The following is a 20,717-nucleotide window of genomic DNA, read 5'->3' as shown; positions in this document are numbered from 1 at the left end:
GTCTCCCATCCAAATACTAACCGAGCCCAACCTGCTTAGCTTCCATGATTAATCGACACGGTTATATTTTCTAAATGCAGATTGTTTGTTCAAATAAACATTGGAGAAAAAAAAGTTGTGGAAAAGAATATTTGTCCTGTGCTTACAATTGTTAAGTTTTAGAATATCAAAGATTGTAAATGATACAACATTAAGAATTAGATTAAAAAAGATTGCTGATTTCAAATCTTTGAATGTTTATATTTTGGAATTAAAAGCTGTACAATTCAGCTTTTGCGATGATATTACCAAACTGACCTATACAATATGTTGGAATAAGGAAACAAAGTGCTGAGATAGTAAATATAATCCATTTAATTCAATCAAGCTTCAATGGTACAAATTTGTAGCACAATTGTACTTAAAAATACATGAATGATTGTGTGAGACTATTTGATTAAATAGTCCAGTATTGGTAATAAGATTGTGTGTGTGTGTGTGTGTGTGTGTGTGTGTGTGTGGTGTGTGCGTGCGTGCGTGCGTGCGTGTGTGTGTGTGTGTGCGCGCGGGCTCTGGATCCACACAAGCGTTCATCATAGTGAGTAATGTACAAGGTGCCGTGACCTTTGACCCCGGCCCTATCAGGTTCTTTGTAAATGATGCTATTGATCTCCTCTGCTTCAATAGGCCCCTCCATACAGATGACTGAACAATGTGTACCTGATCAGTCAATGAGGGACAAATCACTACTACTATAACTACAACTACTTTTACTACAGAAGCTAGTCCTGCTGCTACTACTACTTTTACTAACAACTACTGCAACTCCTACGTCTTCTAAAACATGCTTTACGTGATCAGTCAATGAGGGACAAATCACTATACTACTACTACTACTACAACAACTACTACTCTTGCTATTACTACTAATACTACAGCAACCACCACTACTACTACTACTTCAAAAGAATACCTAAATACTACTACTTTTGCTACTATGACTGACTACTACTACTACTACAAGCTGAACTGGAACAGTCAATGAGGAGGAAAAAATTGGTCATAATGATTATTAACACTTATTTTCACCCATCTTTGCCGATAATGCCTTGTAATTGTAATTTTCCAAATCACATGAATGCATATTTTCCACAATATGTTTGCTATACACCATTTGAAAGAGTTAGTTTCGGGTGATGTGCATGGAGCTAATGTGGTGCACAGGCAAAGCTAATGTGCTTATAAATTAAATTAATATTGATCTATTCTATATATATATAAACAAATGTTTGATTTCAAATGACTTTATCAAAGACATACTTACATTGTACAGTATTTTTGTGCTTTTTAATTGTGTAATACAAATGTACCTACAAGGGCCAACTAAAACATGTCCCCCCCAAGCGCTAAATTGTAAATGAGGCAATTAGCAATTAATTAGCTGACTCATTATGCACATCTTACCCTGCGCCCCCTGGAGGCTTAACATGGGACTGTAACACCTATCTGTGAGGCTTAGAGGCTGCACTATTTTCGGCCTTTTCCATTAGTACCTACTTGGCTCTACTCGTCTCGACTCAGCCTTGTTTTAGTGCATTTCCATTTGGTGTTACGTAAGAGCTGTATGATCCCTGGGAGAAAAGACACACTTTAGGAAGCGCACTTGTTGTTTCCTGTCCAGAGTAAAGCCACTCGCTTTGAGATGAAAAAATGTTCAAAACTATCAGAGAATTGTACTTCTAGTTTAGATGTCCAAACTGTGTTATAATGTTTTAAATGTGACGCAGTGGTGCAGATAAAAGCCTTTAATGTAAAGAAAGTTGATGATAAACTGGACAGGAAGTGATTTTACTGTAGCCATAATCTGCAGCAGCGTAATCTTTTATTTTTGTAAGGAACGCTTCAGACTGGATGGATAACAATGTTTTGTTGACTGGGTGCCATTGCATTTGGGAGGAAATACTGGATACTAAAGACATGGATGAGAACGCTGTGTTAAACTTTAGCTCCATGAGAAGTGGGCTGCTATTCTCTGTGTTTGTATCCTTCCTCTGTGTCTGTAAACCTGTCTGCTTTGCTCTGCTTTGTTGTCGTCTGCTGTTTCACTGGTGTTTTAGAGTTACTATATCGTAGTGCAGCAGTTGTCATGTGTTTGTTTTTTTGTCTGTGGAGAAGACATCCTTTTGAGTCTTTAATCATTTGCACCGTTTTCCATGCCGTTTTACACAGCACCACTGAGCACCAGTTGCAATGGAAATGAAACCAGGGCTGAGCTCAGAGCTGAAATACTGATGGAAAAGGTCTCCATGATCTTTGTGCTGTTTTTTGTCAAATCATACTCATTGCTGTTATGCAGCAGGAAAAAACATGCCAAAAAGTGCTAAACCTAATTAACGAGTTAGCTTCAGAGTCAGTTATTTGGACCTTATTCAGAATGCAAGGTCAGAAATGGATGAGGATGGGTTTATGAGGAAGAGGAAAGATAATGGACACACCAAGGAAGTCTTTTTAGAAAAATAATGTTTGCTCATTTTATCATCAATTACTTATCTTTACAACTAAATATTACATTTACATGTTGTGGAAACAGGGAATACATGAGAAATCTGGATTTTGTATTATTTGGGGACAAAACTATCCCATGATTGGACACCCATAGCTAGAAAAAGGCAGGAAAGGAATACTTTTAATGCTATGTTGTGCTCAATTCATAAATGTATTACCCTGTTTTACTCTCTTGGATTTCTCTTTGAAATGAAACAAAAAATTAATATATAGCATGTCTCTGTAGCATTAAATAAATATATATTCTCTATTGGATTGAATTGGAGCAGAACCTCAAACTGTCCCTGAACAGGGGTGATTAAGGCTTAATAACTACTTAATTAATACCCAAACGCTACCTAACGCCATTAAATAGTTATTACTGACCAGTACTACTGTGATTACTGCTATAAATACTATTACTTCTGACACATACCTAACAGAGGAACAATTCCTATGATCACTTCTAGTAATCGTTCTATTACTGCTAATATTACTTCTGGTGTTCTGTGTTTTCACAATTAAATACAATTTCATCCTGTTAATAATATTTAATATTATGTATTGAAGTAGGTATATAAAAAAAAGACAAATGTTAAAACATTTGGCACATGTACTCTTTTATTGCTATCATTTTGTTCTCTGTGTGCACTTTAGTTCCTCACTGACTGATAAACTCACTGAAAGTTACAGGTACTTTTTTGATTGGCATGTTTGTTTCAACATGTTGAAACGGAACTGACTAAAATTAGTTTAAGCTCAATTTGTAAGTACTTACAATTTTACTTAGATCTGTTACATTAGGTAACACGTTATAACGCCATCTTAAACAAACACTGAATTCATAATGAAGAATAGTTTATTAAGAATGATTCAGGTTTAGTAACTACTTAATTGGTATTAGTTAGCCTGAATAATGCTTAATAAACTATTTGTTCATTATGAATTTGTTCATGCTTTATTAAGGCTAATTAAAGTGTAATTGTTATAAAACATTTACACTCCTGTGGGCACATTTTTCGGAACATATTGGAGGCCTAATTCTTCCGTACGTGCCTGTTTGCATACACATATAAATGAGTTTAGTGGCGTGCATATCTGATCCGGGATAATGGGAGCGGCGGAGGGGGAAGAGGGGAAAGACAGATGTTGGCTCTCCTAATCAACAGCCGCATGCTCCCGCTGCACTGTCCTCCGTGTGATTAATCAGGTTAGGCCTCGGATCGGCTCTGCTCACTCCCTCACTCACCCCTCTCCTCCCGCTCCTCCTCCCACCTCCTCCTCCCACCTCCTCCTCCCACCTCCTCCTCCTACTCACTAGTCAGGTCAAATTACCGGTGACCAAGAGGAGTCAACGCTGCAGCCTTGAGGATTTAAAAATGAAGCGTATTCAAGAATGATAATGCTCAAGTGGAAGAAGGATGTGGGGTAAAAAATGAAGTTGGTGTTTAAACCTGACTTTATCCTTGTAAATTAATAAATAATGTGTTTTCCTCCCAAAGATTACATTGTAAAAGCAGCACTTTGTGACTAAATCAGACTGCTGCATGCTGTCTGCAGAGCGTAAACATGAATTTAATCCATCAATGTACCGCCCTTTTGGTGTGTCTTTTAAAAAAAGCACACAATATGCCCAGAAATGAATGTGACTGAATTCTAGTGAAGTCAGATAGAAACTTACTCCTTTTTCTGTTTGAAATTTGGGTGATGCAGCTGTAAAAAAGTATTATTTGTTCACAATGAAAAAAAAAAAAAAGATGATATCAAAATTATTCAAACTGTCAAAAACATGAATATCAACAATTAAAATAATATAAAAATCTATAAAATAAATACATATGAAAAATTCTTGTTATTTTCATTGTATTTCATTTGTGCTCACTTTTTGTCTCTCCGCGCATGGACATCTTTCAGCTGAAAACTCTCGCACGCCAAGTTATGAACCAAACCGCACATTTTCACATGAGGTTTTCTTTTTAATGTTTGTTTTTGAATGTTTGCACAAGACTGTTTTGGAAAATGAGGCATTTCAAATTCCAGAAGTTGTTTTTCAATCTGAAGATACGTGGCCTGAGCTGAACGCTCAGACTTTTGCCCTCTCCACTCCTGTCCACTTCCAGACTGAGGAGGGATGATCTCTAAATACAGATGTTTCACTTGATGTTACTTCTTTTATTCATCCATATAGCAGTTGAAGTCATGGAGATTTATAAAATGCCAAAAATGTGCTTTCAGAAGCACTGTTAAAGACGATACTGATTTTAGACATAACAGAATAGGTCTGAATTATGTTTATGTTGCTGCAGTTCAACTTTGTTAGGTGTTATTTCAAAATAAAATGTGTAAAGTGTAAAGTATCATGAACCTGATCTTAACAACTAGGGCTGCACAATATTGGACAATAGTATATTAGATATTAGCTATTAAATACTGCAATAGCGATATGATTGCAATATTTTAATATACTTTTTGACACAATAATTTCAGTTACATTAAAACACAAACATGCATGCCTAATTTAAAAGTAAAAGAGAGTCAAAAAACAAACAACATAACAATGAGAAAACTAATTTGGGTTGAACATCGGAAAAGATGATGCATAACATCAGCCTTTTGTTAACATTTCCATTCAAAACAGTACATTTCTGTCAGATGAAGGACCTTGTTGTCACTGCGATATATTGTGTTTGTTGCAATTTTGAGCCAATATTGCAATATCGATACTTTTTCGATATATTGTGCAGCCTTATTAAAAACACAAACCTCTCACTAGAGTTACTTCTGCAGATGTAACTTCCCATGCTGCTCTGGGCCAACAACACATGTTCCAACCACAACAGAACTTTTGACTGCGATGCTCGGAGGGCATGTTAAAACTGGCGTGTCTCTGAAATGTCTAAACTGGAGTCTATTTTTACCCTGCCTGGGATCTTCCTCCTCCACCACCACCACCACCACCAACACCACCACCGAGGTCGAGCAGAGCAGAGCAAAGCAGAGTGGAGGAGTGACTTTTCAGCGCAGCCATCAGGAGAGGCCCTATATGTTTACACTGAGGCAGGTCTATCCAAATACAGCGCCTGAGCCTGTCTGCAGCCGCACACACACACACACACACACACACTACATACACGCAAAGTTCAAAAGCATGTCAGGAGCGCTGCACATTGCATAAAAGAAGGTATATATTGTATGTGTTCAATGTTTAGAGTGAGGGTAGACATCTTTTCATGTTTTGGACTTGTTTTAAAGAAGTTTTTTTCACTTTAACATCAAGGTAAATACAAAGGAATGTAAATATTAGATAGAGTAAAGTAAGTAAAGATATGATTGATTAAAAATACCGTCAGAATGAAAACAAATTGAATGATATAGATTAAGAATTTTGGACAGACTTTGGACTTTTGCTGTGTATGTGAGCATTACAGCTATTTATGGGTATCAGCTTCCTCTTATATGTAACATTTAAGATTTTTTACGACTCAAAAGAGAAATTCATAGATGTTCAGAAGCTACAAAACATATTTAATTTGCTTGTTGTATTCTTTGTTGTTTGAGCCCAGTTTGAGTCCCATACTTGGTTTGTCCTGCATGTTTTAGATTTAGTCCTGGCCTAAGTTTAGTTCAAGTATTATTCTGCAATAAAATCATGCATAATGGAATAAATGTTTGATTTAGCCTATGCCAAACTGTGGAACATTCAGGCAAAGCATTATACAAACGTTTAATTCGTCTCTATTCACATCGCAAACTGTAGCCTTAGCAATAAACCCAAAGAGCCAATGCCACCAAAACAAACACTATTTATTAACGCAACAGTTACAAGCAAGAGTTACACACCAAAGGTTTGGGTGCTTATGAAGAACTGATGTTTTCGGTTACTGAGATAAATGAAAATACCCAATTCAAGCCCTTGAACTATCAGGCACATTTCAACCAAAAGGGCTAAAGTTTACAAATCCTGCAGATGCTGTTTAATTCTCCAACCGCGCACTAAGAAACAGATCATATTTTTTATATTTTGCACATTGTAAAACCGCGTAATAATAAAACAGATTGACTTATGATAGAATTCTCACACTCACTTAAAACAAAAGGTTCTGTGAGGCTCGAAAAGGTTCCAGACAAAGAGAGCGAATCCAAACAGGTTCTTATCTGAGCAGATAGAACATGTTTAGTAAAAGGTTCTTTCAGGGTCATTCTAACACAGCTCTTAGAACCTTTTTCCTTCAGATAGAACCCTTTCAGTGCCACAGTTCAAGAGTCTCCATAGCAACAGACAAACAAACACTGAAGATTACAGAGTGCACTGTTAAACCTGACCAGTGTTCACAGCTGGAAAAGGTGAGTCTGAAATATCTGGGTTAGAGTTCAGAGTAAAAGTCGTTTTTTCCATTTTATAATGTCCGTTATCTCAATCCAGTCCCCGTTGTAACATCCTTTTTCGCTGCAGCCAAAAGTACACGCCACACTATCCAACTGAACTGCTTTACAATATGTGTATATGTATATGTAACACTTATGAGTTGTGCGCTGTATTTACATAATGTTATGTCAAAGTTTTAGATTTATTTTCCACCAATAAATGCTGTTAGATTCATTTAACTCTGTTTATGTTTCAGGAGATGAGTTCATCCTCAGCCCAGGTATGTATTATAACTAACCACTTTGTTCCTTTAGTGAGTTAACTGTTTTTGTCTGTTCTAGGTTACGTTGAGCTGAACTACAGTGAATGGACATGTAGAGAACAAGATGAAAGTCCAGACTGACCCACAGCTCAGACCAGCTGCTGTAACCTGAACAAACCAACAAATAAATGTCAAACTATTAACATTGATTCTTCTTTTATCAGTAATAAACATCTTAAGTTATTTTAAACCTATGATAACAATAATTTGAAAATATATGATCGATCCCTTTAGGGTTCTATATAGAAATCTTTAGGACAAACAAGGTTATTTCAGAGGAACCTTCTATAAAGGGTTCTATTTACTGAATCATCCCTCCAATAAAGGTTACCTCCACAGCCACGGCAGAAAGAACCTAAAAATATTCTGTGGACAACTTTTTGTTTTACGAGTGTAGTGACATTTCACATTAACAAGCAACATTCTCTTTGTGAAAGCTCCGCGACATTTTAGAACCCAACATGTTTCACTCAGAGTCCTGCAGTTTCAAATTTAAAAACTAAGTGCAGGGATGTGGGCGGGGATAGGAGGTAGGTGAAAACTTTTCTGAACACCCGGGCCTCAGGTGCAGGACAATGCAGGATTACTCAAAAATGCAGGAATCACTCAAAATGCAACTTTGTGTAAACTAATGATGAGGAAACACTGCTGTAGGATAAAAGCTCATTAAAGTTGACTTGGCATAATATGTTCCATTTAACAAACTTGGACAAAGCGCTTGAGGTCTCCAAACCTGTCCAGAATGTGTAGACTCCTCTGCTCCTCAGCCAGGATTCATCCCCTGACACTGTGACACGCTGACTCTCTGGCCTGTGTGTGACCCTGAGCCTTAAGGTCCTGCTCGCTGGCTCATCGTTTACCCCTGTCTGCTGCTGCTGCTGTGGGACACCGAGCGGACACACAAGCAGCCATGCCCCCGGGCGGCCTGGGACTAACAAAACAGCCCTGGACTCATAGTCGGACCTGGCCCAATCAAGGCCTGCACCAAAATCTATATTTTACTATATTATCTATCCATAAAAGTAAAGCCAGCTCTAAGTGATTTGTTTTTGGGAAAGTGTCCTATATTATAAATAGTAAAGGAATAAAGAGAGGCCATTGGAGAATACTTCTGTTTACAGGAAAGGCAGACGGCTATTATAAAAAAAATGGATGACACAAACTGCACCAACGATCGGGGACTGGACCAAACTGTAATTGGCATTCGAAAGATGGAAACAAGTACAATCAGACTTTATGGAGGATGGACCTTTTTGACAGACTTTATGCTTGGTTGGATTTAGGATGTGCTGTGCTGTTATTGTCTTGATTATTATTTTGTGTGTGTGTGTTGCTTTTTGTGTGCGTGTTGCTTTTTAAATGTCAGTTGTTGTTTTTTTTGCTCACCCTTTATGGTCCATAGTTTATGATGTGTTTAATGTTTAACATTTATACAAAAAAGTGTATTTAAAGGTGGTATGGACGATTTTTTTTCAGCAAACTTTTTATCATATTTCCTCGTGGCGTGTATAAATCATTTGTCCTGCCACGTATCAATCATAAAACGCACCTACCGCTCACCTGTAGCCGCGTCAGGCTCGTCCCCACGTTTCTGCGTGCCTAAGCGCATGGATCTATCATAATATAGTTCCCTCAGTGTACGGGGCAGAATGAAGACGGAGAAAGACAGTTCGAGCTGACGCAGAAGTGGACAGAAATCTACGGGAGACGAGAGATGTGATGCGCTCCGTTGCGCTAATAAACAAACGCATGTGTGTGTTGTATCAGTCCGCACGGGGGAGTGCGCATGCGCACTTCCGCCTGCTTTCTCAAATCGCCGAAAAATCGTCCATACCACCTTTAACTCTCAGTTAATCAGGTCGTTTGGAGGATATCCCCAAGAAATAAAAACAACATTACAGTAATTTGGGGCATTTTGGATATTTTTTTAATTTTTAGTTGGCCTGATATGTATAACATGTCGGAATTACCTAAAACGTTATTGTAATTATTGATATCAGGATCAAACGGTTTTTGTTTTTTTTTTTTAAACGGTTTATTTGATCCTATAGGTCCCGGCTCTTTTCTCAGCCTAGCTGTCTTTAATATCTCCAAAACACATGCGCCAAACCCATGCCCCGGGGTTACAGTGCCCTGAACTCGGCCCTGCCTGATGTTATGACTAAGCGGCCTGGCCTGGGGGTCTGTTCCGGGGGTCTGGGAATGTCCAAGAAGGAGGATCTCGACGAGGTCAAGGGAGGAGTGGTGGTGAGTGCATGTGGGCACGGGTCAGAGGCGGTGAAGCTCATCGGTCAGCAGCAAGAAGCAGAAAGCCCCATTGTCCCCTGCGTGAACCCAAAGCCCCTCCAACAACCATCGATTGCGTTCTTTCTCGATAACCACGCGTATCTTTCTGCTATTAGTTTCCAAGCACGTCTCCACGCTTTAGCAGCTCCCCACGAGACACCACCGCGGTCTCCTTTTTGTTTTTTTGTTTCTCACTTTTAATCCACTTGTATTGATTAGTGCGCTCAGCAGATCACCTGAGCACAATCGTTACCGTTTGGGAAAAAACGCGCAGCGCCGATCGTTTGTTTTCGAGCGAAATGGTTTTGGAGCGCGACCGCGAGAGTATCCATTAACTCTGCAGCGAGCACCTTTTCGCTTCTTTTAATTTGTCTTTTTCCCCCCTCATTATTCCTTCCTTTCTTCCACCCGTGAACACTAGATGTTTATTCACGTTCCCAAAAGGTTTCTTATTAGTGTGTTGGTTCGTGCGCACAGGTTTTGCATGTTTGGCTCGCACAAGCACGCGCGCAAACACACGCACAGACACACAAAGAAACACGGGGAGAAGAGGAGCTCATTATTAAAAACTGTGGGCCTCGCGCCATTTTAGATGCGAGGAGGGAAGATCCAGACGAACCCCATAACAAGCTCCAGTGAAGCAGGGATTAGTCACTTCCAGCGGTGTCACGTTTTACGCACGGCATTTGGGTGGAATTCAGCAGATTACATCCAATCTCGTTTAGCCAAATTGGTTTGTAGAGGCTTTGTTAAAGAGAATAACATAAAATACATGAACACAGCGAAATTTGAAGATGCAGGCCAAATGCGTAAAGGAATAAATGAGGAAAGAGTCACTTTTACATGAGAGACGGTTGTGTTGAAGAGTACGCGTAAATAGATGATTCTAAATTCCAAAATATAGGCAAACGTGAGGAGATAAAGCTGTTTTACAGGAGGGAAACACTGGGATTAACCTGAGAATATGAAAAATCCAGGTGGTTTTATCAAAGTAAAAGCACTCAGATACAAGAGCCTGGTCCGAACACATTCAACACTGGATTTTACTGCATTTGGAGATTGTGGCATTTTTGTAACAATATTTATTTTTATGTTTTACTGACATGTACTTCTCTTTGTCGTTTTAAGTTACATACTACAAATGACACTTTTTGTAAGTACATCTTTGAGGCTGGAAATTATTCTATTGTTAACAAACACACTGACATTTCTATTGTTTTCTTCTTCTTTTTTTCCAAAAGAATTGCTAGTTTTTTGTATTTTTTTTACTTAAAACGATTAGAATTTTTTTTTAAATTTGGAACATCCTGATGACATGTTAAAAGGTATAACATACACTATATGGCAAAAGACCACATGCAGCCAACAACGGGGAAGTGCAATGCCAAAATCTTAACCTGTCAGTGAACCAAAGCTCAACAAAGCTGTGTGTGTTTGGTGTCACATTTCAGTCTACACTAAACAGAGCAGTGCACAATTGGACAATAACCTTCAGAAAGATTAATATTCAGTTTAAATTCAAACTAAATTCCATAATAACCCTGAAAGTGTACACTTTAAAAAGATTGTAGTTCTTTATTTCAACATTGGTGATCTTATAACCAGACAAAACAACACAATGCATGGCTATTGGGTCAAGCGAGATCAGGCAACTCGAAAATATCAATCATTTCTTAAATAGTGATTCACAATTAACTGTATCGTCAATGTCCACGGTTCAGTAAGGCATTTCAATTGTGATAAGGATAAGATGTGGCTTTATATTCAAATGACAGGGCACAAGTGAAACATGAAGGGCAAATAATAATTGAGACAGCATATAGATTCATATTATTTTCCCATATTTATCCAATGCTCATGGTTCAATAAGGCTTCATCTACACTATAATAAGGATGAAACGTGGGCCAATATTTAAATGACATGGCACAATCACACATGAAAGGCCAAGAATTATTATACATGTTAAAAGTACGTACTGAAGTTGAAACAAATTGTTATTTTATTTTTCATTTATTTTCAGGCTGATAAATTCTGAAAAAATGTTGAATTGTCTTTTTCATTAAATATGTTATATTTGATGGTAGAATTCTGTTCAAAGTTTGCATTTCAAACACACAGAGGAGCATCCATATTTTTGAGACGGTGAAATTGACCTTTTAATAGTTTGTAAATGAAAAACATTCCAAAATTCAGGATGGAGGCTAAAGTGAAGTGGAACGTAATATTATTTCAGTGGAGAAACTTAGACTATATCACAAAATATTAAAGAAATCTGGTGGTTTTATCAGAGTAAAACAAATGTGATATCAGAACCTGATTTAAACACGCTGCATTTGATTATTTAATAGGAGATTATAATAGACTCTTTTTTTTTACTCAACAAATACATTTTAACCTGATAAAAACTTCAAAAAACCTCATTTTATTTAGCTATAGTACATATTTTACCACAAATTATAATTTTGCGAAGCTCAAATACAGTGTTGATGGTAAAAAAATATATGTACATTTTTCCCACATCTTTTGAAATGGAGATTTTTCATTTTTTTCTGATGCCAGTTGATTATTGAAATATTTTATGATCCACTTAATTTGACCTCCTTTCTGTATTTTGGAATATTCTGACGACAGAACATTTTAAAGTGCCACAACAGCCCAAATAACGACATTAAGAAATCATTACATTACACTTTTGGATCTAGTCTGAGTTTGAAAACCCAAGGTCGTCACAACACCACACAATACGTCATGTCCCCTATGCATGCGCCATGTGCGTGACCACCTTCATCTCCAAACTGACGCAGACGTGTCTGCTCCAGCAACACATGGACAACGTTTACACAACAACAACCACGATGTGTGACTGCAATTTGATGACTCCGTGAGAGAGAGAGAAAAAAAACATTCCTCCCCAAAAGTTCTGCCTGGCCGTGTATCCAAATCAAAGCGCCTTTTGCTTTTCCAGTCCTGACCTCACCAAATGCGCCACCATAAAACCGTCACAAACCGAGCTAACTATAGAACAAGAGGTACGTGAGGGCAAAAGCGTTCAAAATGGCATTCCCAGGCCTGCTTAACTCACCTCTTCTCGACTCCGTGCCATGCTCTCTCTCACTCCTCCTTCTCCTAAACTAAAAGTGGGATTTTCTTCTTCCCAAACGTGTTCTGGAAAAAGTTTAATAGTTACGCAGTGGGAAGGGGAAAGGAGGGAGTGTTTGTGCGTGTATACAGAGTTTGAGAAGCAGGAGGAGGAGGAGGTCAGAATGTCTTCCAAGACGTCTTCTGCCTTTCTTGGTTTCTTTCATTCACTCCGCGGCAGAAGGGCTGCGTGTGTGCGTGTGCGCGCGCTTTTGGGGACAATGGGCGAGTTTAAAAGCGTGATTAATGATTGCTGCTTGTATAATTCTCGCATTTTTCTCCGTCCGAGGTGCCATCCCCTTCTGTCTTCTCCACCACCGCAACAATAATATACAAAAAAAATCTGTTTGCCCATTCATGTAGAAGCAGAAGGAGCAGCAGATAAAAAAAAAAAAAAAAAATAGTGGGGGAGGCTAAAAAGAGTATAAGGATTCCTGACTGGATTGTATTGTGAGTGCTGTCAGCCGAGCGCAAATTCATTTATTTGGTGCGGGACTGACTGTGGTGCTTTGGGGCTTATTGTGGAGCGTGTGTGAGCGTGTGTGTGTGTGTGTGTGTGTGTGTGTGTGTGTGTGTGTGTGCGTGCGTGTGTGTGTGTGTGTGTGTGTGTGTGCGTGTGTGTGTGTGTGTGTGTGTGTGTGTGTGTGTGTGTGTGTGTGTGTGTGCGTGTGTGTGTGTGTGTGTGTGTGCGTGCGTGTGTGTGTGTGTGTGTGTGTGTGTGTGTGTGTGTGTGTGTGTGTGTGTGTGTGTGTGTGTGTGTGTGTGTGTGTGTGTGTGTGTGGTTGTTGGGTGAGGGGGTGGTTCGGTTCAGATGGGTGCAAGGCCTGGCTTGGTTGTTTTTTTGGTTATGCCGCTAGAGGTGACAGAGAAATCACAAATATTATCCCGGTTAAGGTGAAGCCGAAGGGCACACGGGGAAAGAGGGGAGTGTGAGCAAATATAGGTTCCATATAATGCACTCGTTTTTTACAACCAGCACCATTTGAAAGGTCTACAAGCAATATTACTTAAATGCAGTTTGTTGTCAAGTTAGCATATTTTTTGGATGATTTTGAACGAGAAAATAGTAATAATTGTCAATAAACCACAAACACTAAGCCCATTTATTTGCCTAAAACCTGACTTTGGTGGTAGGTTGGTTTGGAGGAACACCGAAATTCTACAATCAGCAAACTCTAAAAGAAGCTATGACAAAATAAGGACTACATTTAAATAAGATAATAGCAACTTTTGTCAAAAATCTATTGTTGATATATTTGTTGCTTATTCAAATATAAAGATGATCAAAAAGATAAGACGTGTTGAGAATTGTTTAGAAGTTTTTTTGTTTTTAATCAAATTGCTTTTTCAAAATAAAGCTTCAGGAATTTGGATTTTGGACTCATTATGAAAATGCATTTGGGGATTGTAAATGAAGAGTTAATTTGCAAAAAACATAAAATAGTAATTGGTAACTGAGAAAAAGTAAACTGGCTTTCAGTTTAAATAGCAATGTTTTCCCAAGTCAAAAATATTTCATTGTAATCAAAATATGATTCCATTCCTCTGTGATCAAATCCACTCAACATGATTTCCATTGATTACATGTGAAGATGGAAACAAAAAGAAAAATACGAATTATAATTTAACTCAAATTGAACATGGGCTAAATGAAAATGTGAGGTATGGAAATACACATACAGTTACATTAAGTAGAAAAGAAGTAGCGAACAAATGTAAATGTTGAAGGTTGTGAGACATCCAGGCATAAAACAGCTTACATCAAGCGAAACAGCCGCTTTTAAACAAAGTCCATGCAAATATAACAACATCCATTCCAAACATATGGCGTTCACCTCATTCAGTCAAATTATTATTATGAACGCTCAAAACGCTGCACCAATATTTAAAGCAAGAAGCTGATCAATTATTAAAAGTATTGCAGAACTCGTGTCTGCAATACTGAATGATAAAAACACACGCTGCTCTCTTACACTCTTTAGTCTGCAACAAGGTGCAATATTAAAAGCCCCAATTGGATTAAAGCATATTGTTTTTTTTATTGCAATCTGATAAGAAATGCACAAATGATGACCAAACCAATGCGCGCATGTTTTACTACTGTGTCTATGGCAACGCTAGGAAAGTGCTCTCATTATGGTAATACGTGCTTTTTTCTCCCTGCATATCACGTGAGGTTTGTTTTCACAGTCTTGCGCCATTTGACGTTTTTAACACTGAACTTTTGCACTTCGGCGTGACAATAAACATGTTTGGTTGCGGTTGGATAGTAAAATATGGTTTATAGTTATTACAGCCAGAGGTGTTATAGATAAGAAAGCACAATCTTAAAAGGACTCGCAGCCGAAACATCACCAGTGCCAATCCAAACCACTAAAGAGGCAATTAATAATAATAACGTTACAGACAAAGCGCAGCGTGATGTGGGTTGGCTTTTCTTTTGCGCAAATAAAACCTCCCTTTTCCAAAACTGCATTGCATTTTGCGCCAGGAGCAGCAGTTTCGTATATAAATAGAAAGAAAAACAGATAAATGGCCGGGGCGAGTCTCGGTGGCACGGGGCCCACGGAGAAATCAAGCGACAAGTAATAGCGAATCTTCTCTGGGCCGAGGAATATATACGAGCAGAGGACCAATTTGGGGGGCAGACTTTTTTTTTGTTTAAAGTTCACGGCGAGGAATGCTTGGCTATTTTCTCGCGCCCCCCTCCCCTTTCTCAAGCCCTATATTTTTCGATACCTGCTCTAAGAAAAGAAAATGAAAATTAATACGGGAGCCGCGCCTTACAAAAGAAGCCATTCGTCTTGTTGATTATCTATTTGGTTGTCAGGGTTTGAGCTATGGCGCCTGGCCCGCTCCCTTTTTGTAATATATAAAAAAATAAATAAAACCCCGCACCGGCGCAGCGTTATACGAAAGCACCGAGCGAGAAAAAACAACACCGGTGTGAAAATTACACTCATTAAAGCGTTAAAAGAGCATGGACCTGGAAAGTAGTCTTTAAAAAAAAAAGTATAGGTAAAACAAAAAGTAAGGGGTGGGTTTGAGGGTGCGCACAGCCGGTAAATTAACGGGAGAACGGGAGTGAAACGAGGGACGCGCGTGTGATTTAAAACGAGATTACACCACGTAATGTACCGAGATCCGTCACGGAGAGGGCAGATTAATCATAGCGCGCGGCTGATTTGCGCGGACAGCTCGGCGCGCGTTTGGAAGCAAAACCAACAGAGAATGAAATCAAATGGAGGTTTCGGAATCTATCTTCAGAGCACGGTATCTAAAGTCAAAGCAGATGACTGTTTTTTACGCACGAGAAGATAGAAGAGATCGTGCGTAATGGTGAAAAAACGTTCCAAAGAAAACGATACAAGTTTTTAAAAAAAAATACATAGAAGAGAACATTCATATTTTCCACTCATTTATTTAAATTTCTATTTACAAATAGAACACTGAAGCAGGAAAAGAGCGAGAATACATTTGGAGGGAAAACTGTTTTTTTTTTCTTTTCACTATTAATAGTATTATCATCATCAAATAAAATCGATCTTTGGAATGTAAATAAAATAACACTTTCATTAAAATATCTAAGTAGAGGAGACTAACATAAGAATAACAGACATGCAATTGTAAATGTGTCCATATTATCTGAACTTAAATTACATTTGTTTTTGTTTTTCTACGTACAAGAAATGATTTCATAATGCAGCGTTTTCAAAAATAGAATCACTTCATGGAACGAACAAAACAGCGAGGTAATAATCGTGAAAGTTGTCTATTAATAATAGTGCTTACATAAAAAATGAATTCATGAGTGCTATTTTTTATTCTTCTGACCCTGTATGAATAGAATAAGAGCGTGATGAAACGTGCCTTGTGTATGTTTTGGAGACGTATGTGTGCATAACGGAGCGCTGAAATGTCCCAACCGCGTCGCATTTACAATCAAATCATCCAGAATGACAAAGGAAAAGCAACGAAGTCATTTGGATCACATATGTTACAATAAGAGCTTTTAGAAGTATATTTATTTATATCTGTGTGTGTGTGTGTGTGTGTGTGTGTGCGTGCGTGCGTGCGCGTGTGTGTGTGTGTGTGTGTGTGTGTGTGTGTGTGTGTGTGTGTGTGCGTGCGTGCGCGTGTGTGTGTGTGTGTGTGTGTGTGTGTAGAGAGAGGGAGAAAGAGGGGTAATTTTTGGAGAAAAAAAAAAAAACACAGAAGGGAGGTGGAGTGGAGCCGCTGTTTCACCCCTTTGCTGCGCAGAGTAAACATGACAAATGGGCCCCGAGTTTGGCGTGATTAAAGATGAAAATGAGTATCCATCTTCAGCCAAAAAACTGAAAAAATAAAATAACACACACACACAAAACATTCACGCACGTCGCAAGTACAATTCTTGGAGCATTTGCTGTCACAAAAGAAACGAAACGACCAGTCATAGTGTTCTCGGTTCCTTTCTCTTGTTACATTTCTGATGTTTTGATGTTTGTTGGCTTATAAATCTGTCTTTTCCAAAAAATAAAAATAAAATAAAAAGTGTTATTTATAGTGAGTAGCATAGGCAGCAGTGACATCCTTCTGAATCCAAAACGCAAAAGCTGTCCAAACACGTCCCCACACAGTTTATTATAGGCTTTTTGAGACGCAGCAAAGGTTTTATTCACCAATTGCCGGGCTATAGTGGTCCGTTTGCCAAGTTTTGAGCCCCGGTAAGCCCTTGGGAGTTTGTACTACTGCCGTTGGACCCGGAGCGCACCTTGGTGTTGGGCAGCTTGTGGTCCTTCTTCCACTTCATCCTCCGGTTCTGAAACCATATTTTGATTTGGCGCTCCGAGAGACAAAGTGTATGCGCGATCTCCACCCTGCGCCTGCGCGTCAGGTACCGGTTGTAGTGGAACTCCTTCTCCAGCTCGAGGACCTGCTGGCGCGTGTAGGCCGTCCGCGAGCGCTTGGGTTCTCCTCCCGTGTAGTTTGCGTTCACTACAAGGACACAAGGCATAGTTTTAGCCAAATTACGCACGGTGGATGAATGCGCGCGCGATAAAAAAAAAAAAACACATCTAAACATAATAGTTATTCGATCACGTTCATATGTAATAGTAGCACATTCAGATAATTGATTCGTAGAAATAGTAGCTAATATTTATGATTTATGGAAACGCTACGCTGCCAAATGTCACGCACAAGCCTCGAGGCAACGTCCTGACGCCTCTGTCCAAATGTTGTGATCTATTGTGAAGCGCGCCCACATTTTCCTGTCCTGTCCTGACATAGCTCAATATGACCTAGCATTATTTTTCAAAAAGGGGAAACACACCAGAAGCAGTAGATATTACAAAAAAAACTGTGCGTAAAGTTCAAATTATCCCAAAAAAATAGGCTAAAAGAACGAGCGTGGAGAACGCACGAAAAGAAGGAAAGGGAGGGGGCTTTAGCCGCTGCTCCACGACGCCATTGAAAAAAAGCTAGCTAATGATTGAACAAAACACACAAAAAGGTGCAAGACTGGTCAAGAATAGAGCTTTCTTTCTTACCATGCCCGCAGAGACCTGGCTAAAACCTGCATCTTTCCCCCGGAGCGAGAAGAGGAGCAGCCCGTAGCCTGCACACTCGCTTTTCTACCACTGCCTTCTCCTATTTTACGAGCTGCAGCGCCATAAACATGAATATTTCAACCGCCATAAAACTTTCCCTCCCGCGGAATAAAGCCCGACAGACTCAAGTACATCGTTTATATAAGCCCACCACTTAAAATCAAATTACCAAAGCATAAAAGGTAACTTATGGTGCTCGGGTGCGGAGTTGTCATAAAAGCGGAGGGGGATTAGAGAAGGCAGGCAGGAGGAGACGCGCAGGAGCTCCGGATCGGACTTCACTTCACACGCGCGACGGCAGCACCTCAGCGAAGAGGTGTAATAAAAATTTATGGAGGGTGTAATTATATTGGCCCTGCAAAAACACATACGGTCGTAAATCTTGACCTCAAGGGCTAAACGCTGCTGCTCGTAGAGAGAGCAAATAGGGAAAGGAGGCAAAGATACCGGACACCTAACAACGAGACAAATAAGTTGCACGTACCGATGTTTACATGGACTTTCTTCATCCAGGGGTAAACCACGGGGTCTTTACGCGCACCGTTCGGGGAAGAAGAGCTGTGACTGCGGGGCGTTTGTCCGCACGACGGAGGCGGAGGAGGGCTTGGTGTCACCGAGTCGCAGCGGTGATTCTGCGGCTCCGGGAGTGCTGGAGTGTTGGTGGTGGTTGGAGGGAGGACATGACCCCGCGGGGACATGAGCACGGACGCGGGTTGCGCGGCGCGCTGACACGGGGTAAAGGGTGGCTCGGCTCGCTGTGCATGATGTTGCTGGTGGTGGTGGTGGTGGTGGTACAAGAGAGAGTCCGGTTGGAAAGCGGCGGCGGCGGTGGCTGCTGTGGGCTCCTGCCGCTGGGAGCTGTAATAGTCCGGGGAGTGACTGGGCAGATAGTCGCTCTGAGAATACTCCTCGCACGGCGGAAACTTGGGGTCCACATAGTTGGAGTTGATCAAATAGGAGCTCATGGCCATTAATTTATCTTTTTTTGTTGTATAGTCGGCAAATATATATAACTAAAATTTATATCTCATCGCGTTACTCTTCGGTTATTCCTGTTCCGTTGAACCCTCCTACTTTTCTGTCAAGTGAACAAAGTTAAGAAGCCACGTGACGTGCTTGGGCCAATGACTGCGCTTCGGGACGGACCCCGGATAAGGAAATAGGATTATACGCGTGCTCATCATCATATGCTGGCCTCAGTTTTGTGGCCACTTTGCCCTGTGCCCCCTCCCCGCCTCTTTCCCTCTCTCCGTGCGTAAAAACACCCTCCTCTCATTTGTGCGCAGTGTACAAAAACAAGCAATACAACCCTGGGATTCAATTAGGAGTCCTTTGTGACACTCATCTAATACTATTCAAACTTTACATTCTGCCCCATAAACCATTGCTTTACAGTTGCATAATAAACTAAAGTACACCTTCTTTTCTCCAAACTCGTTCCCTTTTTACGCATAACTTCAAATAGAGAAATAATGAGTGCGCTTGAGGGGATTTGAAGTGGCGCCGGAACCACCCCTCTGTGTACATTTGGGTGTGTGTTTGGGACGTACTTTTCCATAACCTTTACTTTCTTTTCCCTTCCCTAATCACTAATAAAGACTCGGCACCGCGGCTGCAGCAGCTCCTGTCAGAGACAAATCTGGCTTGTTTAGGATCGATAGAAAATTCATCAACTAATTCAGGTTACCGGGCTCCTAAATCACGAGCAGATCTTTGTATTCCAAACTAGTCCACTTGTTAGTAAAATAGGCACACGCTGGCTTCACTGCGCGCATGTTAATTCCGCCCTGGAAGTGTTTTGCTCGTGTTTTTTTCCCTACTGCTGCTTAGCTTAACATCCCTGGCGTCATATGCCACGTCCGGAAAGGCAGGCTGCCTTGCCCTTGAGCTGTGCTGGAATACACGGTTCCATTGTGCACCATTTCTCCCTGTGCCACTCACAAGCTGCCACCGAAAATACATTTCCGTTCTTGGAGCCTCCTTAGTGGCTACAATAATTACGCACAGTTATTACGCACAAGAAACGAATTGTGAATACAGAGAAAGTTGCTTAAATTTACTAAAATAATTGAATTATGCATTGTTATCACTATGGACACTGTGTATAGCCACACCGGGGGAAACGTAGATGGAGATATCTTACTTAAGCCTTTGTTTCAGGAAAATTGACCGTTTCCAAATCGAAACCAAACGCGTTACACCCACCCAGCCCCCGCTCTGCTCTCTGCTCTATATACGCCTTCCTTGGAGATGAACAGTAGAGACGAGAGCATCATTTTTCACCCGGAGACAAATAATAAATAAAATGAGGCCAATTCAAATCGCTGCTGCCCTTTTTGCAACTCTGGCGGTGCGTTGAGAATAGTAAAAAACAAATACTAGGAAGCAATTACTGAAAAGCTCTGGGTGGAATTTAAAAACAATATCAAAACTACACCAAACTTTATAAACGACATTGTGATATTATTTTTCCCAAACGAAAATACCACC

The 20,717-nt window shown here is 39.9% G+C and overlaps 2 protein-coding genes across 3 annotated transcripts in view; both read right to left on the bottom strand.

Annotated features, from left to right (window-relative positions):
* Positions 1-20,717, bottom strand: part of hoxb3a (homeobox B3a) — an 83,269-nt gene that overhangs the window by 40,655 nt on the left and 21,897 nt on the right. The gene's annotated exons all lie outside the window — the stretch shown is intronic.
* hoxb4a (homeobox B4a) lies at positions 17,130-20,188 on the bottom strand. Its single transcript, XM_072442387.1, has 2 exons — positions 18,712-20,188; positions 17,130-17,613 (listed from the first exon to the last, which is right to left on the bottom strand). Exons 1-2 carry the CDS (start codon positions 19,196-19,198, stop codon positions 17,309-17,311), a joined length of 792 nt encoding a protein of 263 aa, XP_072298488.1. The 5' UTR covers positions 19,199-20,188; the 3' UTR covers positions 17,130-17,308.

The sequence above is a fragment of the Eucyclogobius newberryi genome, unplaced genomic scaffold (genome assembly GCF_026437365.1).
Source record: "Eucyclogobius newberryi isolate DKJ021-1_F unplaced genomic scaffold, fEucNew1.0.hap1 SCAF_13, whole genome shotgun sequence".
Classification (NCBI taxonomy): Eukaryota; Metazoa; Chordata; class Actinopteri; order Gobiiformes; family Gobiidae; genus Eucyclogobius; species Eucyclogobius newberryi.
Note: the sequence above shows the minus strand (reverse complement) of the source record. Positions and strands in the feature narration are given on the sequence as shown.